Below are 27,397 nucleotides of genomic sequence, written 5' to 3'. Positions count from 1 at the left end.
TGCCAATGTTTGTTAACTTAGAAATATAGAGTTGACCGGGTATATCATAAGTAATATTTTAAAGCAGTGGTAATGATTTGAATATATTAGTGGGTCTGGAACTTGAATGACATTTCATAAATTGAGTAAGACCCTCAGGACAGGGATGTTACGTATAGTCATACATTTCATAACCCAATGAAATCGTTTAGGACAATCTACAGACTTATTTAGTTATATCAGAGTTATTCCATAATAATATTCTATGTGGTGAGAAGTTATGGACTAAGCACAGCTTCCAGAACCTCAAAGATCATCCAGATGAAAGCTAGAAAGAAATCTTTTTCAAGTAATTACATCTTAAAAGGAATTACAGCCCTCCAGTTCTGTTGAAACTATGACTGGGAATATAATACCAGATTTAATTGGGGGGTATTACACACATTTTTAAAACCCAATTCCAATTTTTTAATCTGATCTATGTGTATAATGCTTTTTACAACTGATGTAGTAAAAAGCCAACAAATTATAAAATTAGTGGAGTCTATCTGCTCTACATTATTACCTATTTATACTCAAACCTGAAGCATGATAAAATGCTCAACTAAACTAAAACTGACACACGTGAAACTACACGTTAATGTTTACGGTGACGTCACGGTGCACCACAGCACTCTCACTCTTTTCCAGGAACAGTTTTCGTGGCTCAGGTTGCACTCAGTAGTTGTCAAGCGAGGAGGGAAAAGTTGACCTCAGATCAGCGCTTTCAGCTCGGCCTCGGCGCGATTGTTATTGTTCCACGTGTTCCAAAGTGACATCTAGCGTGTTCTAAGCCCCGCCCCCGTTATGGAACTCGGACTGTGATTGGCTAAAGGCGCTGTCATCACTCCAAGCCTCTCTACGCTCTCCGCCGTCCTTTAGCCCCACGGAAATGTGGAGGGCGGCCGTTGTTGTGAAAACATGGAGGCGAGCTGGTTAGTGGCTCTGGAGCGACTCCACGGACATGGTGCGGGACACAGCCGCTGATGGAGCTCCGTGCCCGCGGTTTAGTGACGGTCTGAGCTATTAGAGGCGATGGAGCGGCCGCGGTGGTTTTGCGCTGTGTTTCTGTGGCTGCTCGCGTGTGTCGGGGCTTCGCAGGTAAGGACGGACACAACTGACGTTTATAGTTCACTCCTGTTTCCACTTCAGGGGAGAAAACGGGGAGCGGGGAAAGTACGGGGGCTATTTTTAGACTAAGGAACGGGGGAAATCGGGGGGTGGGGGGCAGCCATGACGCCTTCTGGAGTACGAGTGACCCCTAATGAAAGTAAACCCGCACTAGTTTGGAGTTTAAAAGTTACTCCCACACTCAGATCACACGCAGACCGAGGAGAAGACAGCGCTTCTGAAACGCTTTAAACGATATATTTGACGGGACCGTCGTTTTTGTCCCAGACACGGAACCGTGTGAGGTGTAACTTTGAAACGTTAAAACCGTTGGAGCGTCCGGGAGCGCGCATTGTGCTGACGAGCGCGCGCCGCATTGTGTTCGTGTGTTTTGTGATGTGTTGTTTTGTGTTTGTGTGTTAAATGAACAATACTAACTCTTACTACTGTAGTCAGTGGATGTCAGATATTAATAATACATTTAAAGCGCCAGAACGAGTTGAAACGTCGTGGGAATTACATATTTAACGTGTAGGGAACGGGTTGTGTTAATATTTCGTTCCCACACATTATTAAGTCATTCTTGTATTAAGTATCTCCTTCCCAAGCCTTATTAAGTTGTTCTCACACATTAGGATCTCATAACATTGTATAATTAAGTTGTTAGAAGGTTTTTATTTAGTTGTAACAAAATTTCATCGTCATCTGAATTGTAATTTTCCATTGTAAAGTTTGTATTAATGTGTGCGAACAAATAAAAAAAGTGCAGCAAGCAACCTAATAGTGTGGGAATGAGGTATCTAATGCATGGGAACTAAATACACTTTAATATGTTCCCACATGTTATAATATCGTTTGCAAGCCTTAATATTTTAAAAGTATGTCCTCAAAAATTTCAAATTTAATTCAGTTAAAGAGCAGGTAAGTTGTTTTCTTCACCACGTTGAAGCAGTGATGGCCGGATGCCAGTTTTTTCCCCAAAATGGATATTGAATATCTGTTAGGTGATACCTGTACAGTGCTGATTTAAACTCTGAGCTACTCAAAAAGTTAAATTCTCCCTGAGAAATAAGGAAATAAGTTTTGGGATATATGGCTAACACCTGAAAAATAGTCAGTATTTTATCTAAGAATTACACATTTCATGAAACTAGATCCCCAAATCACCACCACAACACACACACTTTTTGAAATTAGACCAGATAATGTTATAGGTTGTCGAATGATGTGCTGAATCTTTAGATTCATTGATACTTTTAATGATTAAATAAAATGTCTTTGGTTTTTGTTGTAGTCATTCCCACTGTCAGGACATTTTTCTACAACTTGTTCATACCAAACCACTGTGAATGAGACTGTGTACAACAACACCGTCTTTACATATCAACTCCTTTAACGCACACTGGTTGATTGGTGGAAGTATCTAAGGGTATTTTAATAATTCCTGTGTATTATCTACCATTACAGGGGTGATTCACACCACAGATCACAGATACACACTTTAATGTGTTTATGAAAGTAATCAGGTTTGAAGACTGTGGAGTACAGTATTATTTTCTGACTCATTCTGTAGGAGATTTAGCAAAGACACAGACCCCAAAGTCCGTTGTGCCACCTGTCCATGTGATTCAAACAAAGGTGCGGCCCATTACTTGGAGAACTTTGCTTATGTTGGGTTAAAGTAAACGACTTTACTCCACAGACACACTTTCCCGGCCTTTCAGGTGTGTGAGAATGTGTGCTTTGCACAACGACTGTGGAGCAGGATATCCTGGTTAATGCTAACGTATTGCAGTCTACACACACACACACACACACACACAAACGTAATTCTTTAGAAATTTCAAACTAAATATTAGGTATTGATTATTTTTAAATAACACAAGTGTGTTTATCCTTTTTATGTGATATTTTATCTGTGTTTTTCGTTCCGTATCCAATTACGCAAATAACAGTGGAATTAATGTCATTGTTTGTGGTCTTATTTCTTCTTTTTCCTTTCTCTTTAGTTCTAATCATTGTTGTCAGGGATTGGCAGGTGGGGAGTGCAGGTTTCTGTAAGCTGCTAGTGCTCACCGTAGCGTCATAATAAATGCCAAGCCAAATAACTTTATTTACGATTCATGAAATAATACACACAGAATGTGTATTTAAAAAGTTGTGAGCTGTAGATTTAGTCATTGTCATTATTGTCATTTTTAGACCTGTTTATTTCATTGATATAATAGCATAATAATGCAGTTACACACATTAAAACAGCAGTGAACATTTAGTAAAAATGTATTAAACATATTCTAACACGCTCAGACCCAGACTTGATAGGGGTTCGATAATGGGACTTAATGAACCTGAATTCAATGATTAGATGGTCATTCTCAGTATGTTTGTTCATATAATGTATAAATATATCGCCACTGTCCAATGGAAACATAATCTCCAAAATAGCAACGTTTCCGTGGGAGGAAAGTTAACACTTCTTAACTTTCAATGTAAATCAGTGTATAACAAGGTTTTATTCCAAGAAATTCTTGAGTATTTCTGTTGGTCCGTTTGTCATGGAATTTTTGCAGTGTGATGGACAGCTGCTGTGTTCAAATATAAACTAAAAATCCATAAAAATGGAGATATATGTTTTCAATATCATTCGTAATATCCTGCCTGTAATGCTCTCTCTCTATCTATCTCTCTCTCTCTCTCTCTACCTCAGTGTGCAGGAAGCAGCTCACTCACTCTCCCTGAGTCTCTGCTCTTTGTCTCTACATTGGATGGAAGTCTACACGCTGTCAGCAAAAAAACAGGGGACATAAAATGGACACTAAAGGAAGGTACATGTATATCTGTGTCTGTCTGGTGGGATGTCACATATCTGTTCATTTATTATATTCATCCCTAAGGTTTGTGTGTGTGTGTGTGTGTGTGTGTGTGTGTGTGTGTGTGTGTGTGTGTGTGTGTGTATTAAATATATTAAATTCCTTAAATTTAGCAATAATTCTGTAGTAAACAAATTCCTTTAATTTCTCAGTTCTCTTTGATTTTGTTAAATACATGCTGTGGAGTTTAACACTGCTCAGATGATGTTGTTTTATATTTTTCCTCAGATCCTATCATCCAGGTTCCAGTTTATTTGCCAGAGTATGTTGCCTTTATTTTTTATATATTGTTGTATGCTTCTTTGAGACTGTATGTTCCAGTCTGTAAATCTCTGTGACGTTTTTCTGTTATAGACCTGGTTTCCTCCCTGACCCCAGTGATGGAAGCCTGTATGTGCTTGGAGGAAAAAACAAAGAGGGTCTTATGGTAAATGTCCTGATTCCCTTATTCCAGTTTCTCTGTGATTGTGGGTATACTTTTGGTGAATGGAGATGTTTCTTGTCTGTGCAGAAATTGCCCTTCACTATTCCAGAGTTGGTTCACTCATCTCCATGTAGAAGCTCTGATGGAATCCTTTACACAGGTAAATATGTGGGCACGGTGGTGCAGCAGGTAGCCTCCCTGTCTGTGAGGAGTGTGGTGTGTTCTCCCTGTGTCTGCGTGGGTTTCCTCCGGGTGACTGTCTGTGAGGAGTGTGGTGTGTTCTCCCTGTGTCTGCGTGGGTTTCCTCCGGGTGACTGTCTGTGAGGAGTGTGGTGTGTTCTCCCTGTGTCTGCGTGGGTTTCCTCCGGGTGACTGTCTGTGAGGAGTGTGGTGTGTTCTCTCTGTGTCTGCGTGTGTTTCCTCCGGGTGACTGTCTGTGAGGAGTGTGGTGTGTTCTCCCTGTGTCTGCGTGGGTGTCCTCCGGGTGACTGTCTGTGAGGAGTGTGGTGTGTTCTCCCTGTGTCTGCGTGTGTTTCCTCCGGGTGACTGTCTGTGAGGAGTGTGGTGTGTTCTCCCTGTCTCAGCGTGGGTTTCCTCCATTTGCTCCGGTTTCCTCCCATGGTCCAAAAACACACGCTAGTAGGTGGATTGGCGCCTCAAAAGTGTCCGTAGGTGTGAGTGTGTGAGTGAATGTGTGAGTGAATGTGTTGCCCTGTGAAGGACTGTCCAGGGTGTATTTCCGCCTTGATTCCAATGATGATTCCAGGTAGGCTCCTGACCCACCGCGACCCTGAACTGGATAAGGGTTACATAATGAATGTATGAAGGTAAATATGTGGGTTGGGATCCTCTGGCTAGCCTGTAATGTTATTCAGCTTTCTGTAGTTTTTTGCCCCTGACTTGCCAGTGTTTGGAGCTTTACAGTGTTTGACATTGGCAGAGAGGATTTGGCAAATTTGTCATGGGCGCAGCCCACAAATTCAGCTCTACTGCTTATCCCACAAATGCATGTTCCTTACAAATGTGGCACAGTTTAAAAAGGAAATTAACAGGCTTTCCAAACTCATAAGATTTATTGCCAAGAAGCATTGTTACAACAAAGAATCAATCTACCAAACACACATTTCCTTATTTTTGTGCCGTTTATATACTTTTACAGTTAAGAAAGAGATTTCTAAAAACAAATTAATACCCAATAATGTAATATTTACTCATTACTGACTCATTGTTTACACAATGTAAATGTAGCTCTACGTTTGATGCAGTGTTGACATATTCACCCCAAATATTTCATCATCATTCCTTTGAAACTCATTGGGCTGTTCCTCCCTTTGATACAAACCTATAATCCTTGTGAGGAGGCTGTGTTTGCTCATCACTGTTGACTTTGATTGGAGTCAGGGTGGAACCTATCGGTGACATTTGACTTGACTATTCAGAGTGTGAGGAGTTGTTTAAATTAGTGCTATTCAGGAGAGCAGTGCTTGGGGTGAAATAACTATTTTAAACTTGTCAACAGAAACTTCTTGCCCTTTTGTTGTATTTACCTACATGCAAGCTCTTCTTAAACAGAGGTAGTCAACAATGCAGCTTCACTCCATGTGTTTTCTAAGTTTTAGCATGTTTTGCGTAGGTAAAAAACAAGATACGTGGTTTGTGGTGGATCCTCAGACGGGTGAGAAACAGACGAGTTTGAGCACTACCTCATCTGACTCCATCTGCCCTTCTGCTCCTCTTCTCTACATTGGACGCACGGGTTAGCACAGGCACAGCACCTCAGTCAACCAATATATGTGTCTACTACTCTTCAGGTTCAGATTCAGGAAAATTACAGTGCTTCATAGTACTATAAAAATGAGAAACGTAGAACTGAGTGAATGTATATTGAGTAAGAGAAAATTATTGAAAGGAAAGCAAAAGGAGTTACAAAATATAGTAATAATACAGTTGTAGCTTTGAAGTATTTTGATTGTATAGGTATGTAGAGGAATATTTTTGTAGTACAGTTACAGGTCTATGATCACTCATTGTGTTGTTATTTACAGTTGTAAAGTGACCAGTACCATAATGAACTACCCATGTTAAATTACAGTTAATGCAAAGTAAAACAAATTATTAGAATCAATAGATCTCTTCAAAACTCCTCCTAATGTCATACATATAGGTGTTTGAGGTTTGGACCAGTATTACACCCTGGAAAAGTGATAATTTGCACACATTTAAAAATATATTCCTAGGTATATTTCAGAAATTACACTTCATTGTAAAACTCATAATATGTCACTTTTTTTGTCATACTCTAGAGTACATGATCACCATGTATGACACCAAAACACAGGAGCTGAGGTGGAATGCCACCTATAACGACTACTCTGCTCCTCTGTATGATGATCAGAAATATGACTACAGTAAGTTCTACACATGCCTTTATAACTGTACAACTGAATCAATTTAAACATTGGGTGAATGATTAGAACTGCTCTCAAGCCTTCTAAACTTAAGCAAACAGTTGTGAAGCTGTAAAAATAATGCCCTTCCCTTTTAGGACGATTGACTAAACACTCCAATGGAGGTGGATCATTGATCAATTTTTTGAGAGCTCATACCTCCTAATCCTTTGGTTGCAGATGATTACAGTTTTATCTGGGTTTTACCTTTACTAGTCCTCCATACAGTGGAATCTCCTACAAAGTTAACACATGCGTAAATAGCAGTATTTAACATTGTGGAATTGCCATCTAAAGATTGGAAATACTGTAAAATTAATTACAAAATTAAATCTATAATTAATGAAATCTAGGACAATAAATTACAATAAATAATTATAATATACTTCATATATATATAAGTTAAAAAACAACAATTAAAAGTGAAATTCACAATTGTAATTAAAAAACGCTTTTTATAAAATTCTGAAAATGTTTCCTCACCATTTTCTGTTCTCCAGTTTGTTTGCATGTTTGAAGCAGGTCTCATGTGTTTTTACAAAGCCCCGTTGTCTGTAAATGAGTAAATAAACAAACTGTCTTGGTCCAGTATGCTAGGCTTCGTCTCGCTCTCACTCTCTGCTCAAACATTCCACATTAAAAGACGCTTAGCTTCTGAATATAAACAACCAGAGAGAACTATGGTTACCCCTCATCGTAGATATTCAACTTTCAATATTCTTTTTTTTTTCTTTTTTTGCACACTCAAAGTTTTTACTTGGTGTTATATGTGTGTATGTAACAGAGATGTCCCACTTTGCATCCAGTGGGGACGGTCTGGTGGTGACAGTGGATCGGGACTCGGGAGAGGTCCTTTGGATGCAGAAGTTTGATTCTCCGGTGGCTGGGTTCTATTTATGGACCCAAGATAGCCTTCGCCGAGCACCTCACCTTACTGTAGCAACAGAGACTCTGAGATACCTCACCTTTACCGCCCACAACACTCAGTCTCACACCATGAGGTGGGCCTACCAGTTCACGCAGGAGCAGCACAGCACCAAGACACGACTTGTGTAAGATATACATGGCTATACACTTATGTACATTCATTCATTCATTGTCTGTAACCGCTTATCCAATTTAGGGTCGCGGTGGGTCCAGAGCCTACCTGGAATCATTGGGCACAAGGCGGGAATACACCCTGGAGGGGGCGCCAGTCCTTCACAGGGCAACACAGACACACACACATTCACTCACACACTACGGACACTTTTTTGAGTCGCCAATCCACCTGCAACGTGTGTTTTTGGACTGTGGGAGGAAACCGGAGCACCCGGAGGAAACTCACGCGGACACAGGGAGAACACACCAACTCCTCACAGAGCGGGAATCGAACCCACAACCTCCAGGCCCCTGGAGCTGTGTGACTGCAACACTCCCTGCTGTGCCACCGTGCCACCCACTTATGTATATACACAAGTGTATATGACTTGTGTTAGATATACATGGCTATACAATTTTAAATAACCAGTACCAGTTACATTAAACTACTCTGGCTTTCCTGCTGCAATTTGACTGTGAATTGATACGTGTGAGGAACGTCTGCACATTTACTTGCAGTTCTACCAATTCCCAAATTCACAAAATACTTGCCTGTGTAGTTAAACTACCTTCTGGAACCATAGTGATTGGTATGTGCATGTTTGATTGCAGTCCAACGCTGTATGTGGGAAAGATGGATTCTCATCTTTATGCTTCCACTTCACTTGTGCATGAAGGAGTTGCGGTTGTGGTAAGTTCCACTCTCATTAATGTTTTCTATAAATAATCCCACTTTACCCTTGAATGACCTGGTCCTTTTGTCCCGTCAGCCTCATGGCCTCACTGTGGCACGGATTGAGGGGCCAATCACAGCTGATGTGACGGTGGGAAATGGGCAGAGCGAATGTGAAATCACACCAAGCACTGACGTCAAGTACCCTCCAGGAAGCACCAACCCCCTGCAGAACCAGTGGCTGCTGATAGGTTTGTTTCACATGGTTTTACTTTACAGATTGAGCTTCCAGATGACGGTCCTACTGTGGTCCCTGAGCACTGGAAAAGTATCAATCCTCAGTCTGTCTCTGTAGTGAGTTTTTAGTGCACTGCAAAAAACCAAAACATAAGATTTTAGTGTAACATTTCTACTTTGATTCACCTTTTCTGTGAACACAGGTCATCATGAGGTTCCCCCTCTTGCCCACACCACCATGTTAAGAGAATTCCCGGAGAACCTGCAGCGTTCTGGAGATGTCATCCCCTCTCGTGGTTCTTCTTCCTCATTTCGATCTGGACCTCACCCAGTGAGTCACACTGTCACATTCTTGGTTTGACTCTTACGATGGGTGACTATTCTCAGCAGTAGAATGCTACTCTAGCAGTGATATTTAGCTTGTTTAAATATTCGATTAAATTATAAAGATATTTATCAAATATTTTAATAAGGATACTGTAGGTAGTGTCATATGCACAACACTTCAGGGTTTTGATGTGGAGGGTTCAAACCCCACCTCAGGTCACAGTCTGTGAGGAGTTTAATGTCTTCTCCCTGTGCCTGCATGGGTTTCCTCCAGCTTTTCCTGTTTCCAGGGTTTGTTTCTGCCCTGTGCCTAATGTCTCAGAGTATGATCGGGACCCATTACGACCTTGACCATGATGAAGTGGTTACAGATGATGACAAAGACCAATTAATGAAATATTTTGTCCAGCTATTTTTATATATTTTATCGAATCTTTGGGATATTTCACAGATGTGCTACTTTTATAACATACCAGACTGACATTTATTGGAGGCTTTACCTCTTATCTGGATGTACTTAGTAACTTACATGTAAATTAACCCAATAATGAGAACATTAAAACAAAATAATATGTTGTTTTCTGCTTAGTTGCCACCAGTAACCCACGAGAGCTCCTCCCCTGTGCTGCCCGAGTCCTTGACCTCTGATCCAGTGACCTTGGTTGTGATGACGCTGCTACTAGGAGCATGGCTGGCATTTTTATTCACCTTTACACACGTAAGTGTATAGTTGTTTGAAAGAGTTTATGTAAAATAATGTCTTTTAAGAGACTGATATATGCTTTTTTGTAGTTATCAACATTCCAATTAGCTTAAATATTTACTTCCCAAAATAAATGTCAAATTCTACTTTAATTGAAACAGGTGTAAACGGGGCCAAAAAAATTTAATAAAGTTTGGGAAATATGGGGCCACAGATGGCACAGTGGTCTAAGACTTACTCTACATTACATTGGTTAGCAGCAGTTCAAAAAGAGGCGTTGGCATGCTTCGCGTGTCCAAGAGGAAGCAAATACTTGCTTTTACCCTCCCAGTTTAGGGCATTATACGTGATTTGGAGGAGGAACAATTAATAACAGGAAAGAAAATTCCACAACAACTGTGTAAAAATGTATAATTTAAATTATAAACAAGTTATGATGTAAAATACCCTATGCCAGTCCCGAAGATAGTTCATAGTTCATTAGAGCTGTCAGAAATGGCAGGGTCTAGGCTATGAAAAAGTTGTCCACATGTTGATAATGTTGCCAAAACTATCCAAAACCATTGAGAATGTACCTGAGCAGGAGGCAATATTAACCTAATCCACTCTCTTTTAATGTACTACTGTGTTTTGATTATTAATGGCTTACTAAGTCTAAAGTATGGACACATCAGTGTTGACATCCGTTGTGGTCATAAGGGCTTCAAATGTGTTTGTTGTGTTTCTTTACCTTGTATCTGGCTTCTTCCATCAGCAGGTCAAAAGGCCACGGAGATCTGTTCAGCCAAAGGATTCTAGACCCCTGACCAATAAAACCAGTCAGACCAGTCAGATTATTCCCACAGCAACGGACACGCCCTCATCCACTCTCAACAGCAGCAATCACTCAAACCACAGTGGCTCACTCTCATCCAGTAACACTCGCCCTCTCTCAGGCAGTACAGATGCCAGTCCTCCGGGGACGCCCAGCCAATCAGAGAGTAAGAAAATTATAATATGCGAAGTTGAATGTTATAGCTCTGCAGCAGAAAATACACTGTTCTATTTTACAAAGGAATATCTGTAAATATGCTAAGATTTAATATTACAGCTTTCAGCTGATTAGTGCAGTGGTGATCTCTCACATTAATTTAGTAAATGCATAGAACAACACATTTGGTTTTATAAGTTAGCGTGTGTGTGTGTGTGTGTGTGTGTGTGTGTGTGTGTAATTCAGATCTGACTGAAGTGGTAGAAGTTGGTAAAATTTCCTTCAGCCCATCAGAAGTGCTGGGACATGGGACAGAGGGAACGTTTGTGTTTCGGTGAGTGTCTCTTCTGATGTCACTTCTACTTAACCCCTTAAAATCCGAGGAGATAAATACCGAAGTCTGACAATATGGTGATTAGCTCATTATTTCAGAATAGAATAGAATAGAAGTGTAACGATAGAATTATTTCAAGCTTTGTTCCTGAACTTTTGAATGTGATTTATATTTTATGGACATGAATTATATCATAATATTGTTGTTTTGTTGAAAAAAAGCCAATTTCCAAAGGTTTGAATAAGAATGAATCACTTGTTCCGTGTGTGTGTGTGTGTTTGTGTGTGTTTGAAGGGGACACTTTGATGGGCGGCGTGTTGCAGTGAAGCGGATCTTGCCGGAGTGTGTGGAGTTTGCTGAGAGAGAGGTGCAGCTGTTGCGTGAATCTGATGAACATCCCAACGTCATCCGTTATTTCTGCACTGAACGAGATCGACAGTTCACATACATAGCCATCGAACTATGTGCTGCCACTCTCCAACAGGTGTGTGTGTGTGTGTGTGTGTGTGTGTGTGTGTGTGTGTGTGAGGGTTTCATATTCAGTCGGACTTTTAATTATTTTTAAATAATTTTTAAATACAATTTTTACAGAAATGTACCTTTGATGATTGATTGATGTGCTGTGCTATAAAGTTGATGGACATGTTGAATTAACTTACCTATATTTATATATATATTATTTATGCATGTTTTTACACCATAGTTTTTAGACATAGTGAATTTAAAGACAAGCACACTGATGTAAACATTGTATTTTTTTATGTAATGTTAGGAATACCACAAATAAAAACTCACTTTCTGCTTGATACTTCATCTTCGTGGAATTAGATCTAAATACATTACTTGACAATACCTTTCAAAACTAGAATGTTGTTCTGTGTGAAGCGAGAGCCAAGGCTAATTCTCTCTGACTCCAGCAGGGGGCACAAATGTTCTGCTTAGTTCTTGACAGCAGAATAAGTATAAATAAATGTTTTTGGTAGCTACATATAACAATGTATATAATGTTATAAAACACCTCTGCAGTAAATGGTCCTCTGTGTGTGTATGTTTCTGTAGTATGTTGAAGACCCAGCGTGCCCCTATTCAACCCTGGACCCAGTAACTCTGCTGGAACAGACGATGTGTGGGCTCAATCACCTGCACTCCCTCAAAATCGGTGAGTCTCCATCACCATAGCGAGTGTCCACAGTTACGGCGGCTTAAATATTGGATATTTAATATTGGACTTTGCTGCTCAGTGTATTGGTCTTTGAAGATTATTTTAAATGTAGCTAAATATTTTAACTTCTGTTGTGTCTCCACCGCCCCCCACCTCTTTATCTTCTCTCTTTTTCTCCCAGTTCACAGAGATTTAAAGCCACGGAATATCCTTCTCTCACTTCCGGGAGCGCTCGGCCGAGTGCGAGCTGTGATCTCAGATTTCGGCTTGTGCAAAAAGCTGCCAGACGGTCGCCATAGTTTCAGCTTACGCTCGGGAATACCAGGAACTGAGGGCTGGATCGCCCCCGAGTTACTTGTCGATGCTCAGAAAGGAAACCCGGTACGAGCCTATAAAAACATGGACATATAGTTTTAAAGCAGTTGTTTTTGTCCGAATATTTGACCCAGTTTATCACAAATGTGGATGAGAGAACTCCAGCATTAAATCAAAATACATTTTTATTACAGAATCTCAAAAAGACTTGCTTTTGGGTTCAGAACCTTTGATGTGCTTGATCTTTAAACTGGACAGACATTGACCTCAAAATGGCTGTCTTTACTTTAAAATGGTTTGCTTTACTTTTAAATGGCAGCCATAAACATAGCGTAGCATCTTCCAACTTCTCTCTTTATAGATTAGGAGTACAAATATGTTTTAAAAGGTTTTTTGTGTAATGTATATTTATAATTCAGAGTTCAAATATTCTCACATTCTTTTGCCAATTTATGGTAACTGTTGCATAGTATTAAAAACATCAAATGTCATTTTGTTCAACCAAAAAATGACCGTAATAGGAAATTACTTTTTGTTGAACCACTGCTTTAAACAATTACAGTTGTATTGTTTCCTGCAGCAGATGAGCTAATGAACAGGCTCAATATTATGGTGATCAATTATTCTGCTATTCCCCTGTTGTCTTCTCTAGACAAGCGCTGTGGATGTGTTCTCAGCTGGCTGCGTGTTTTATTACACGGTGTCTAGGGGACAGCACCCGTTTGGGGACACACTGCGGCGTCAGGCAAACATCCTCTCTGGAGCATACAACCTGGAACACTTTATGGAGGATATACATGGTGTGTTTGTGTGCATATGTTTTTCATTTTCAGACCTTTTAATTTGAAGAATCTGATATATATGTGTATAATTTATACGAACACTGAATAAATGTTTGTGTTTTTAGAGGATGTGATTGGAAAAGATTTGATTGAGAGGATGATAAGTCCTGACCCAGAGTCCCGCCCCTCCACAGCCTCTATTTTAAAACACCCTTTTTTCTGGAGCCCAGAGAAACAGTTGCAGTTCTTTCAGGTTTGTATATGGATAGATTGATACCAGTCCTACTGAAACTGAAGCACTGCTTCTAATTTTATGGCATTTATCCCAAGACATCTGTAGACCTCTGCTAACCTGTTAATGGAAGGATTTTTATTGCTTTGTACCAAAGTTTATGCCACAAAATGTGAGCCAGAATCTCACTTATGTGTGAGATATATTAGGTCTACAAATCCAGTTTAAAGTGGTAGTGTGGAGGTTATAATTGTAATTCAAAATAAAAATATTCTCCAGCTCTTTTGTCATTTTATATCAAATGTTGTTTAGTATTAAAAAACAATTCAACAAAAATTAACCTAAAATTAACTATTAATATGCTATCTTCACAATCGCTACATCCCTAATATTATCCCAGGAACAGCGCTTTTTCTTGATGGAACTCAAATGCAGTGACCAATATATCCTTCTCGCTCGTCGTTTTAAAACTACATCTTTTTTAGGTTATTTTTGTTGAATACTTAATACTTTAAGTCGTATTTGTATATCTGATACAGTCACATGCTGGCATGTCACCGTTATTGACAAAACGATGGATCAGGATCATCTAGGTATCATGCAGTATATGCTGTTTAGAGATTGTATATGGTTGAGTGTGGTGTGTTCTCCCTGTGTCTGTGTGGGTTTCCTATGGGTGACTGTCTGTGAGGAGTGTGGTATGTTCTCTCTGTGTCTGCGTGGGTTTCCTCTGGGTGACTGTCTGTGAGGAGTGTAGTGTGATCTCCCCATGTCCGTGTGGGTTTCCTCCGGGTGACTGTCTGTGAGGAGTGTGGTGTGCTCTGGTTTCCTCCCACAGTCCAAAAACACACGTTGGTAGGTGGATTGGCAACTCAAAAGTGTCCGTAGGTGTGAGTGTGTGTGTGTCTGTGTTGCCCTGTGAAGGACTGGCGCCCCCTCCAGGGTGTATTCCCACCTTGTGCCCAATGATTCCAGGTAGGCTCTGGAGCCATTCTGGACCAAGATATTTCAATATTTCATGAAACAAAAGTTCTCTGTGATTTATATTCGTACAGATTACCAGGTTTGGTTCATTTAGTACTCCACAGATAGTATGTGTGTGTGTGTGTGTGTGTGTATGTATTTCTTCAGCAAAAAGATAAGTCGAAGCCTTAATCCCATTTGTTTTTCAGTGAAGTTATGTTGCTGTATGTTTGTAAATTATACGTTTAACAATTTGCAGGATGTCAGTGATCGTATAGAAAAGGAGCCAGCAGACAGTGCTATAATAACGCGCCTGGAAACAGCAGGTAGATCTGTGGTCCGAACCAATTGGAGGATGCACATCTCAGCGCCCCTACAGGCCGGTGAGTGATACTGCAACTACCGTGTCCTGTTATGAACGTGGAATTTCTCCAAAATGACTTTCCAGGCATTCACTTACTTCTGCGTCTGCAGTGTTGTAAAACGACATGGACTCAGCCATTCAGCAGAGTTGGGTCAGTCGGCCTGTTTGTGTGCAATAGTGCAATGTGTAATTCATTTGTTGAGATGTTAAAGTCTTAAATGTTGGTGATAGGAAACGGGCTGTGATGTGTACAATACAAATACAGCCATTTTATTTGTTTTAAAAAAAGGTGGTTTCTTACCCTCCTCCAAAATTTATAGAGTGTAGTTACTGCAGTGCTGCACTCAGATTGGCAACAGCAGTGTCTCTATTCTCCCTATTACAGGTCATTGAAGCATCACAATGATTCTGAAGCTGTTTATGGTTAAAACTCTAGGTAGATTTCTTTTAATATTAGGGTTTCTATTTGGACCATGTTGCCCTATGAGCTACAAAAATATGCAACTATTAAGATGCATTTATTGCCATGATCTTATTGCAGAACCATTATAAAACAATGTTGCTTGCATCAGGCAATTCATTCATATTCATATAGTTAACATATATAGTTTAAGAGTGTAACCGAGTAGAAATTCTAAGAAAAATTGGTGTCATTTTCTTATAAGTGACAATTGAACCATTGTGTGTTCACTAGTGAGATTTCGCTGTACAATAGAAAGACATGTATCTGCAAAATAGTAACTTTACAGGAGAAGGAGTAAACCTTCTTAACTTTTAATGGAAGTCATTTTGGAGCATTTTTGTTGGTCCATTAAAACCTACATGTTTTTTTGGACAGTGATGATATATTAATTTAAATTATGTTGTTGTTTTCTACCAGATCTGAGGAAGTTCCGCACATATAAAGGAAACTCTGTCAGAGACCTGCTCAGAGCTATGAGAAATAAAGTAAGTATTTACACATTAATCTGGTCACTAAATAACTTCTCTATGTGTATTTAGACCTGTGCTGAGCTGAAGCAGGCAAATGAAAACCCTCCTGTTTGTATTTCAGAAACATCATTATCATGAGCTCCCACCTGAGGTGCAGGCAGCGCTTGGTGAAGTCCCAGAAGGCTTTGTGGGATACTTCACCTCACGTTTCCCGCGGTTACTGCTGCACACACACTCAGCGCTGAGCATCTGTGCCCCCGAGAGACCCTTCCACCCTTACTACCACTATTAAACTCGAGGCACACACACAAAGAACACCCTCCACTACCTCCCACATCTACAGACAAAGATCTTCTACTGAAGAATGAGTTCATGATATGGATATGAGTGAAGAGGATGTGAAAAGCCCAGTAGATGAAACTGGGCATGTTTGACTGAACCTGAAAGGTTTTTACAGACACTTTAATGTGATTCTTTACGTCTCTAAATGCAGATGCTGGATCTACATCGCTGGTTCAGCTTAAAATGAATGTACTCCCTGTGCAACTACTGCAGCTTCTTTGGCGGCTGTTTTATTTTTTTTTTAAATAATGAACTTGCTAAAGCAAATATTTTTAATCTGTGATGATGATGATGATGATAGCCTCATTGTGCCTTCCTCATGGTGTGTTGAACTACTGATCTCAGGTCAGTTAATCTACAGTTACTGAATCACTTTTATAGACCTTCAGACAAGGAATACGGCGATGATTAATGGCCTACAAAGTGCCCTCAGACTATTTACAGCTTTGAGTCGAAGACGCTGAGAGCAGTGGGTGCTGTTTCTTGGATGTTATTGCCATGGCAGTGTCAAGTTGTTGTGCCTCTGGAGGCAGCTGGTAGCCTCCCTGTAGAAACTGCAACCTTAAATCCCCAGTCGGAAAATGCCAAAACACTCAGCTCTGATTTTTAAAGAGCACATTTAGCTTTCACTGTGTTTTAATGGAACAGGTCATCATTTCTGACCTTCTTCCTGTATCGGTGTTATTACCTTTTTGGCCAATGTTCACATTAAAACAGTAATAGGTAGTATTTTACCGTAAAATTAGCTTCAAAATTACTGCCATGCTTGACTGAGCTTTAAGAGGAAGAATAGAGCTTCTGTCGTTGCTACTGCAGAAAATGCACTATGTAACTTTTGAGGAGAAAGGAAAACTTCTCTGCTCCTCGATTTCAGGGCAGTGCTACAAGTGTTTTACACTGTGTATCTCTAGGCGGATCCCATGAGATAAACTATCTAACCTTACCTTTAACAGTAACAAAAAATTCCAGCATTTTTCAACCTCATCTCTCTCTGCTGCATCTCCACCATACTGTCAGATATTATGGACAATAGATTGTGTTTCTGGAAGAACAGAAAACGAGTAGGCGTCTGAACATCTAGACTGTCCCAAACCTATTCTAATATTTAGGAGATTAAAATTAGTGGACATCAAGGAAACAGGAAATATGCTAATAACATGACATTTATTGAAGTCACTTCAGGCAGTGGGTTCGTATTCGGAGTGTATCCGGAATCACAGGTCACCACACACTTACACCTATGGACACTGTAGCACTGTCAGCCCTCTAACCAACGTGTTTTTGGACTGTGGGAGGAAACCCATGCAGACACAGAGAGAACGCACAACTACTGCCCATATTCGTTAGTACAGAAACTTAGTTACGTTTCAAGAACAATGTTTACACATTTACAGCTTAACCTAAAAATACCTTGAGTAATGTAATTATAAAATTCTTGGGCATTTTTTTTTTGAGTATTTTCCGAGTCTGTTTTTTCTGTTCTTTTCAAAGTGATGTGATAAACATCACATCACTTAATGGTAACAGACATTTTAAACTGCAGACTGAGATTGTTGATTAAATGCCGTATTCCTTAAAAGCAGCTAGAGCGTTGGCTAGGATTAACGTCTTGATTTTCAAAACCATTTTGTTGTCAGAATGAATGAAAATAGACATCAGTTCAGTTACGTGAAGAAAATATCAAGAAATAAAATCAGCAAACAATAATAAAGTGAAGCTATGGACTAATGTTACAGAAAGTAATGTATTGCACTATGCTTTAGCCTAGTTGAGGTTGTCAGGCTTGTGTCTGTAGGATTTCTAATATCATTAAAGGTTTCCAATTATTTCATAGTAAAACTGGATCCTCTGCTTCCCTGAGGCACCATCTCCATTGGTAACAGCAGTAAGCGGAAGTGGGTTTATCCAGCTAGGTGTAGTTGTAAAACTACTTCAGGGTTGAAGACACTAGACACTCCTTGGAAAAGATGATGACAAAAATAAAGGCGAGATGATATAAAATATAACATTGCATTTACAAGCTCAGGAGAAATTCCCTTGAAGGAAGCAAAGCCTTGTTCAAGAATCATGCTCTTACACCATGGTGTTCAAGCCTGAGCTGGGAACTGAACCCTAGTCTGCCATGTGAAAGTTGGCAATGTAAGGCACTACAGCGTACAAACAGCATCCAGTTTAAATTATATTAATTTAAAGGAGATTCTGTAGTTCTGTAAGCATCCAGAAGGTAATCTATCAATAAGGTGTGATGAGGTTACTTCTATAATACACAATGTGTTAGAATACCCTGCGGTTCCTTTGTAAACACTGCTTGGTTACACAGTTTAAATGCTACATGTTATGTCCTGTTTATAGGTCTATGTTCATAGCAGCAGCACCTGGCTGTTTTACTGCTTTGATGTTATTTGTAACGGTTTTAAACACTTGTAAAATTAGCTTTTCTTCAAGCTTTGCTGAACGTGTCCAGACTGAGCACAGCTTGTCTAAAGAGGCATAAGAGTTTACACTAAGGTTGGATGATATGGGCAAATATTTATATTGTGATATATTTCAGTTCATACAGTGTAATGGCAATATTAGTATGAATAATTAAAAAAGCCACAGAAAAAACTGTCCAGAACAAACTAATAAAAACCTCTCAACTTTGTCAATGTTAATATATTTAACAATTTTCAAATTATTGCAATGAACCAATGGCAGTGCCCTGTAATGGCCATGTTTTCAATTTCATTAAGTGTTGTATTACCTAGGTTTACAGTGCACCATGGGCCTTCAAAGACAATATACAGCATTATTAAAACATTAATTTTTTAATGTATGGCTCTGAATTAATTTGATAAATTATACAAAGAGGTCAATCCTGATAATATAAACTAGTCATTGATCATCCACCCTTTATGATTAGAAATACAGAAGCCGCTCCTCTGTAAACATGTACGTTCCAAGCTTATTTAACATTCTTTTTTAACACAAAATAAAGGAATTAGTGTCATACTAAAAATGCAATAAGGGGATTCCTGTTTTACAGGGGAGAGGCACAAAGATAAAATGTGTTTAACAAGCAATGTGCAAGTATACACCCAAGAACCTCTTGTGTTTGAACTATAGCCCACTTTTAACTATTCACATATATATATAAACTTTATGCACTCCAAACTGTAACCCTGGCGAACAGCATGTTTTATTTCCCCACCCAGCACCTACAGAAACCATCATAGTTCTACTTTTAAAGCCATGTTTCTAAACCTTTGGCGTGGAAAGAACTGCATTAAAACAAGATCTTTATTAGTTGGATTATCCATCAGTTTAATAAAATATTCTTAACATGTATCTAAGGGGTTTATACAGACAACACACAATAAGGCAACCGAAATCAACACCAAGTTCCCAATAACACACACCCACCAGTGCCAAGAACATCTTGACCTTTGGGGGTCTGGTTTAACTAGAGCAGGGTCAGACCTGACAGAGACTGCGGCTGTCTTTAAATCATGTGCAATATTCAAATTTATTTTGTGACATCTAAAAAGGTAAAAAACAAAACATAGAAAAGGCAAAATGTACATGATGCAGCAGACAAGGAGCATGGTGACGATAAGATTTCCCACCCAAGAGAGAAAGAACAAGTAGTAAACGAGACAGAAGGGTGAGAAATTTGAGGACCCTGAAGTTGGCAGAGTTCAGCTACTCAACCATGAATTAGCCCTCTGACTCCAAGGCAGAATCTGAGTGGATGCCTGCCATCGTGAGATCTTATTGATTACCCGAGAGGCCTGGTATGTGAGGGGCTAACGGGCAGAGGTGGCAGCTGAGGTGGGTGCTGTGGCTGTGTTTTTGCAAGCCATTAGTTTCTCCACCATGCTGCGGGCATAGCGCAAGCGACTGGCCAGCTCCTTACAGCAGCCGTACTCCTCGATCAGGCTCATCTTATAGGTGCAGAACTCACGCTTCTCGTTGATATAGGTCACCGCACCCATCAGGGGACACAGGATCAGCTTTGTGTGGTCCTAGAGTGGATGAGTAATTTAAAAGGTGGGTGAGAAATGGAACAGAAGAACTGGAGCAGTTACATTTAAGTAATAATTCTATACAATTTAAGACTGCACTCATGTGAGATCTAAATCAGCCCCAAAGATTAACTGGCAGTCCATAGTGTTTCATGCAAATCAGCTACTAAATTTGGCCGGTATCTGTCTAATGTGAACCAATCAATGGCACGCACACACTGATGTTTATTCATGTCTGCTCCTTTACCAACCACAAAAACCTATTTGAGACAACACCATTTTAAAACTGGAAAAACAGACGTTAGTAGCTCATGCGTATATCACATTTCACTCTCGTGACCGATCGCCTGCTGACTTACTGCTGTAGAGATTGGCCGACTCCCGAATGTCTCCTACAACCTTAGTGCAGTGTATCATTTTATGTCTTAGTGCCCTTTATTAGTGTAGCAATTTGTTTTATAATCCATGTAGGGATATCAGTGCTTTTTGGGACACTGCTGGAGCTTCTCCCTTGTTTCGTTATGTTGCCTGTGCTAGGCTAAAGCCACATGAAATCAAATATGGCTGTTCACACGTATCCGATTTAGGATCAAGTATGTATGTGACTCGAATCTGATTAAGATTTTATTACTTAAATAAAAGCCACACAAGATTTGAGTCATTTGAACCTGACAATGTGAAAGTATCCTTAAAGGCTAAGCACCATCTCTATGAAAGTGTCAAACAAATAAATACAGTGGAATTTGAGTTCCTAACTTGTGTTTATTGATAGTCAGAAAACATGTTATTTCTTACTAATTCAAGGAATAAGGTTTAAAAGACCGTTGGTCTTTTACGGAGGTTTATAGTGTCGGATGAATTCGAGTTCGACTTCGATCACATTTACAAGAATAACGGTACCTCTACATTTGAGTTTAGCTTATTGCTAGGCTATTGTCATGAATAATGTTGGTTATTTAGCTAGATACTGTCATAACAGTCAGTCATAACGGTGTTTTACCACGGCGTTGTTCAGCTGTTGTCCACCAGTGACGCCACGGTAGCGTTCAAGAATTTCCGTAGCGAAATCGTCAGTTTTAAAGCAAATTAAGCTGCTATTTTCATTTTAATTCATACTTATATATGTCAGTAACTAAAATAATGTGAAATATTCATGGATGTCCATTAAGTGGTACTTGGCCTTGAAAGCCAGTTTACCGTTAATAGATTTGAATCCATTTTTGTGTAAACACCTTATGAAAGTAACCAGAACCAAAACAAAGTTGGTAGAAGACCGACCTGGAAGAAGTTAATCTGTACTGTGCCATTGCTGAGATGGAGCACAATGGCGCTCTTGGTGCGGAACCAGTGTCGGAGGTAGGGCAAACGCGTCAGTTCATCACCATCACGTGGTGTTATGTTGGCTCCCGCCTTCAACAGGTGCTCGCTCATATAGTTCCTAAAATACTTCAGCAGGGTGATCTATGGGAGGAGGAAAGAGAATGCACATTAAAACAAAAAACATAAATAAGTAATAAAAATAAGCTGTAGCAATGTCTAATTTTCCAGAAGTGCAAATCGAACTGTGCAGACCTTTTTGGAAAGTGCAGCAGGGTAAGAGCGCACACTGAGGTAGGACTCGGCCGAGTTCCGGTCAATGTACTGTAGACTGTCTCCATCCTCGTACATGATCAGACGGGTGGAGTCGTTGAACAGGACCCCAACACTGTTATCACACAACTGATACCCTACAAGAGAACGAAAGACAAGGTGAGTTTGACAAACAGCCAGTCACTGAGTAAAAAGGACACCATTTCAGTTTAACACCCACAAGGTACACTTTGATAAATCTGCATCATAATACACAAAGCTTTAGTTTCTAGACGCTCTGAAGAACAGTTCCTTCATTAACCATGTTTATCATCAATGTTCAGTTGCAGGTGATTAAACAAACACCGGCTTAGACTGAAATGTGCTTTTTTTCCCAGAACCTTTCTGGACATTGTAAGTGATAAATGATAAAAGGTTGTTTTTAAACCTCATTTAAAATATACAGCTTTTTGCCTAGAATCCACAGATGGGTTTGTTATTATAATTTTTTTTAAACCAACATTTTTAAATTTAGAGAACACAACATCTCTGCCACATTAAGCAATCTGGGGCAAAGTGTAGCTTTGTATATCTGTGGTTTTGACTCTGACTTGTTGTTTGTCCTAAGTGGTACATGAGGGAAATCAGTCCCAAGAGACTATGCCATAGAACCTTTCAGTGTAAATGCTGGCTCCAGCACTGAAAATGGAAAGCTTTTAGCACTAAAGCACATTTTCCCAAAAGCATTAGAAGAGTTATATCAATTGGCAAGCAACTCCAAACCAGCCAATTTCTTGCGAAATGGAAAAAACCTAAAGTGAGAGTTTGGCTTATTGTAAGCAGCATGACCCGTTCTTACCCAGGCCATATTTGTCAGAGTAGTCGACCCATTTGCTGATCCAGAAGATGGGGATACAGGCGGGGTCCTCAGCTTCCTCTGTTAGAAATTAAAGAGAGAAAGTTAAAAACCCTTTGTACATTTTTGTGCATCTCACTGTTAATGTGAAAATATTTAATTAAAGGTCTTGGTTTGTTAATCTCTATGGATGTTTTTGCCAGCGTAAGAGCAGCTGGGTATCATCAAAATTAATAACAAGAAATACTCCAAAAACTTGGACACAAAGATTTTAAAATCACACCAAATGAAACTTATTTTCTACCATACCTTGCCTTACATAATCCCTCTCTGAAGGTCTGGCGGCTATGACGCTGGTCAGTTGCTGCAGCATGTCGTTTAAGTGGCTTTCTGGCTGTTCATCTCCATCTCTGTGGGAAGGCATTCAGAAATGTTTTAAAATAACTATAAATCAAATGTATTCAGCTGAGATTAAGTATATCAGGGGACTGTCTACAAGCATGCACAGACAGACTCATAGTAAAAAGGACACTAAACTAACAGCTGAACCTATGGTAATAATCAGCAGAGCAAAAACAGGAACAGATCTTACCTCTGCTGAAGGTCCTCCTTTTGAGGTGGCTCCACTTTCCCAATTGGACTATCTGTATTTAATAACAAAAATTCATTTTTACAGTGCTTTCAGGGTTATGACAATGTTTACTAACTGTGTGCAAATATCTACTGAAGGGGGCATTGGCAATCAACACTAATCAATTGGAGAGTGAAAGCCACCACGCCCACCAAGCAGTGTCAGGACAAAGCCATTCTTGGGCTCTCAGACAGACTGAGGCATCACTTTGGCTCCAATAAGTGATCTCACATAATTGTGTGAAATTACGATTAATGAAGTATTTTCTTGACTGAGGACTTGTCTGAAAATACAATCCCAGAATGTATGTTTTAGTCTAAATTAACTAAAATTAGGGCTGGGCAATTAATCGAAATTGACTATCAGAACTTCTGAGTTTTGTCTATATCGAATACTGATTATTTTTTATTCAGTTGTCTCCACTGAGAGTTCATGTACTGTCCCTTGTAAAACCACGCTACCAAGCTGTAGTCACGTGATTCTGCAAATAAGTTGTGCTTACAGTTTTCTGGGAAGCTTCTTTTTATTCAGAATGTAAATTCACATATTGGTGAATACTTATAAATGTAAAAATGTAAACCCTGACATTAGGGGATATTATGAGCACTGTGGTACTGTTCTGAAGTAAATCCCATTGTACATTAATGAGGTGATTTTACCTTTATTCAGAGCAGTAAGAGGTCTGCGGTGGAGGCCGGGCTCAAGGCTGGAAGGAGCGATCGAGAACCTAGGAGGTACAGTGAGGCAAGAGGTGGGGAGCCTGAGGGGGACATAACCGGAGGTGAAGAACTCATCTGTGAGAAGGTCGGCTACAGAGGGCCGGAGAGTGGGGTCAGCATGAAGCATCCGGCGGATCAGTGTCGAAGCTAGAGGGTTAATGTGCTGTAGAGAGAAGCGGAGCAAACATTAAGGGCTAAGACAAAAACGACAAACTGGAATTGTGGACAATCCCTTTAATAATTGAATTCAGCTACTTAAAGTTGCACATTGCTGGCAAGCCCTCATCTTGACCCATTGTTTATATGAGTTCAAATTCACAGTGCCCAGTGTCCTAAGAGTGTATGAGGGTCATCTAATAAAATCTGGCATGAATTGGAATGGCTGTCAACCACTGGGGTTGATTCCAGCTGTGCGAAAGCAAACATTTCATTATTAGTATCCTACAAACTGGTGTTCGCAGTTCTGAAGTATTAGAACAGGTACTAACTCTGGGGATAGTGTATTCATTCTTTTTGATGCGGACGTAGGTCTCCTTCAGGCATGACGTCTCAAATGGAGGTTTACCAACCAGAAGAGTGTACCTAACAGATAGAGAACCATGAGCGGTTTTAAAGCAACAGTTTGGTAGAAAAACCTCATTTCTAATTTACACAAAAACATCCACAACCCCAAACGATGACAGTCAACAAATAAATAAACAATACTGTGATTGATAAGGACTTACAGAATACAACCCAGTGACCAGACGTCCACTTCAAAACTATGCCCTTTTTTACACAGCACCTCAGGGGCAATGTAGTTCGGAGTTCCACACAGCGTTTTCTTTCGCTCGCCATCAAACTCGATCTTTGTGGCCAATCCAAAGTCACCTGAGGTTGGGAAAAACATTGGGGTCAGTCATCACCAAAAACACTGGGTGAGGAAGAAAGGGGGAAGAGAGAACAAAGGCCAAGTTTCCTGCTTACCAATCTTAACCTCCATGTCATCGTTCAGGAACAGGTTGCCAAGTTTAAGGTCACGGTGAATGACCCTGTTATTGTGGAGGTAGTGGACACCCTGGATTGTCTGGCGCATGAAGTACCTTGCTTCAGGCTCCGTCACTGCCTTTCTGCGCTTGTGCAGCTCTAGAAGAGACTAAAGGACAGAACGGTCTAATTAGCTTGACATACTGTGTACCTCAGTGAACAACAGTCCTTACACCCTTTAAAAAGGACCAGGGGTCTATTTCCTGGAAATTATGTTTAAATACATAGATTTTGATTAAACGAAAGTAGTTTTAACTGTTGGTATCTAGGATGATGGAGTGTGTTGGGTTAGATTAGGTGGATTTACTTCAAAAAAACCTTTGTAGAATCTCGCCATTGTTTGTTTTGATAGAACATTTTCACACTAAACTACTCTAAATAACATTTTGCTTTAAGGCTGTTCCACAGTTAAAAATTGGATCTGTGATAATGGAAACATTGACAAAACGGTGGTTAAAGCCTTAATATTTGTCTTAAATATTTAATTTTTTTTTAGAAAATTCAAAAGCTGACGTCACAGCCTCGTGTTTAAAACAATGATGAACGGCTCTCGGAATCGACTCTACTTGAATGCTGTTTTAACCAGTACTGCTCGCAAACGGGGAATGGGTCGACTCCAAGGAATGCAAGGAACCGTTGACCGATAGCCAATCCCGACACGCAGACCATTGAATCAAAGAATCGATTCTGAACTTTTTACCACTAGTTTAAAATCCACAGCGGGAACAGAGGAAATGGTGGAAGCAGCCGAGGTGTTTATTTAAAATTGTACCCAATATACTAAGTTACCAATTTAGAAGCAGATAAAACAATTCTACTAAACGCCAGAGGTGCTTGGGTTTTTATAATTGAGCATTTAAAGGCTCCAAATGCCGTGAATTTTGTCATGGCGTTTAATACCGAGGAATTCGACCGTTGAAGTCTGATAGCGATAGCTAACGCCAGCCTACGAGTTTAACAGGCTTCATCTTCATATATTTATTTTCAGTTAACTCTTTCGCTCCTACGTTAAATATAAAGCACTTTAGCCGTTGCAGGTAATTATTTTCATTTGAAACACAGAGGACTCTGAGAAGATTTTAAAGTTAATCTCTGCTCTAATAAAATATTTTCAGCTATTTGTGTCGCAATATAAATTTACAAGAAAAAGAAATAATATTCTAGGTTTTGATAACAGCTCTCGAAAAGGACATTTTTACAAAGCTTTATCTAGAATACTCGATTCCACGTACTGAGTAGACAGTCCGATTCACAGGAGTCGACTCCACAACTTAATAAAAAATGTCATTTGAAGTGTTTCAGGGATTGTAAAAGTATTGGTAATTACAAACATTAAATTAGGATACCGTCTAAAATGCAGACGCATTTTGAAAAGCTACTTCCGTCCAATATTAAATTGCACCCGAAGCACCTCAGAAGTCAAATTGCATATTATTTCAAATGTTTAAAAGCCAAGCAGGAAAAAAAAAAACTTGTGTTGTTGAAAGGCTAATTTAAAATTTCAATTCACCGTATAGGAGTCACAAGGGAGTGCTCATTTCCATGACTCGCTAAACCGATTCCGTAATCGACTCCCAGGGTTAGCTTTAATTAACCACAATACCCTGAGCATTAAAACATAAAAGTCAACGTTACCCTTCTTCGACAGATCTCCAGCACAACGAAAACGAAGTCGTCGTCCTCGAAGAAGCCATGAAACCCCACGACATGCGGGTCATCCAGGCTCTTGTGGATGGCGATTTCGGTGCTCATCTTCTCCTTCTGGTGGGGCTTCATGAGCAGCGACTTGGGCACCACTTTACCGGCGAAAACCTCCTTTGTGTCCATGTCCGTGATCTCGTAGCACTTGGCAAAGCCGCCTTTGCCCAGAAATCGACCCCTCATGTAGCGCTTCATGGTGCGGGGGTCCACCAGGATATCGGGGATCTCTTTGAGGGGCGCTGACTTGGGGTCGATGTGAGCCGAAGGCTTCACCGCCTTCGCTGATGCCGCGCTCATTGTAACAGGGTTTTTCGGGGTTAGTTACAGAGGTTTAAAGCTTGAAAAAAATCTATAAAAACACAGGAGGTTCCCAGCGCTTTTCTGAGCTCCAGACGCACAGGCGAGAAATTCGAACAAAAACTCCAACCGAAAACAGTGAGATCCGTGAAGTTTCAATAAAAACAGACAGAGTTCATCTTAGGCAAGCCAACCCCCGATAGCTCCGCTGATTTTTAAGCGATTATTCGCATAAATAAGTGTTAAAACCGAGCAAAAACCCGCCGCCTCTCTTTGCTGCTCCGCGTCTCTCGGCAGCGATTCAGCAC

The 27,397-nt window shown here is 40.0% G+C and overlaps 2 protein-coding genes across 3 annotated transcripts; one reads left to right on the top strand and one right to left on the bottom strand.

Annotated features, from left to right (window-relative positions):
* The first annotated feature begins 901 nt into the window (after positions 1–901).
* On the top strand, positions 902–18,768 carry ern2 (endoplasmic reticulum to nucleus signaling 2). Of its 2 annotated transcripts, none has more exons than XM_066661695.1 (22): positions 902–1,119; positions 3,836–3,953; positions 4,227–4,260; positions 4,353–4,425; positions 4,510–4,582; positions 6,056–6,178; positions 6,726–6,830; positions 7,654–7,921; positions 8,562–8,640; positions 8,720–8,873; positions 9,063–9,190; positions 9,776–9,904; positions 10,647–10,869; positions 11,106–11,193; positions 11,488–11,677; positions 12,253–12,352; positions 12,537–12,736; positions 13,323–13,470; positions 13,578–13,705; positions 14,907–15,030; positions 15,892–15,959; positions 16,066–18,768. In XM_066661695.1, the coding sequence occupies exons 1-22, from the start codon at positions 1,054–1,056 to the stop codon at positions 16,234–16,236; spliced, it is 2,790 nt and encodes a 929-aa protein (XP_066517792.1). In that variant the 5' UTR covers positions 902–1,053; the 3' UTR covers positions 16,237–18,768. The 2 variants fall into 2 exon arrangements, with proteins under 2 accessions (XP_066517792.1, XP_066517791.1); XM_066661694.1 differs by having other exon boundaries at positions 10,644–10,869.
* plk1 (polo-like kinase 1 (Drosophila)) lies at positions 18,768–27,397 on the bottom strand. The gene is made up of 11 exons (XM_066661697.1): positions 26,727–27,397; positions 25,032–25,200; positions 24,791–24,935; positions 24,554–24,647; positions 24,006–24,228; positions 23,308–23,359; positions 23,025–23,125; positions 22,719–22,796; positions 21,863–22,017; positions 21,569–21,751; positions 18,768–20,290 (listed from the first exon to the last, which is right to left on the bottom strand). The coding sequence occupies exons 1-11, from the start codon at positions 27,087–27,089 to the stop codon at positions 20,072–20,074; spliced, it is 1,782 nt and encodes a 593-aa protein (XP_066517794.1). The 5' UTR covers positions 27,090–27,397; the 3' UTR covers positions 18,768–20,071.

Source organism: Hoplias malabaricus, chromosome 2 (assembly GCF_029633855.1).
Source record: "Hoplias malabaricus isolate fHopMal1 chromosome 2, fHopMal1.hap1, whole genome shotgun sequence".
In the NCBI taxonomy this organism is placed as follows: domain Eukaryota; kingdom Metazoa; phylum Chordata; class Actinopteri; order Characiformes; family Erythrinidae; genus Hoplias; species Hoplias malabaricus.
The sequence above is the reverse complement of the archived record's forward strand: the minus strand, read 5'-3'. Positions and strand labels throughout refer to the sequence as shown.

What these genes read in the sequence shown, in the direction of transcription:
- ern2 (XM_066661694.1), top strand. Translation starts at nt 1,054, where the DNA reads ATGGAGCGGCCGCGGTGGTTTTGCGCTGTGTTTCTGTGGCTGCTCGCG. An exon ending in TCTCTACATTGGACGCACGG is followed by an intron (nt 6,179 to 6,725) that starts GTTAGCACAGGC and finishes GTCATACTCTAG; the next exon opens with AGTACATGATCACCATGTAT. An exon ending in ATGAAGGAGTTGCGGTTGTG is followed by an intron (nt 8,641 to 8,719) that starts GTAAGTTCCACT and finishes TTGTCCCGTCAG; the next exon opens with CCTCATGGCCTCACTGTGGC.
- plk1 (XM_066661697.1), bottom strand. Translation starts at nt 27,089, where the DNA reads ATGAGCGCGGCATCAGCGAAGGCGGTGAAGCCTTCGGCTCACATCGAC. An exon ending in TGGAGATCTGTCGAAGAAGG is followed by an intron (nt 25,201 to 26,726) that starts GTAACGTTGACT and finishes TCTGTCCTTTAG; the next exon opens with TCTCTTCTAGAGCTGCACAA. An exon ending in GAGGGATTATGTAAGGCAAG is followed by an intron (nt 22,797 to 23,024) that starts GTATGGTAGAAA and finishes AATTTCTAACAG; the next exon opens with AGGAAGCTGAGGACCCCGCC.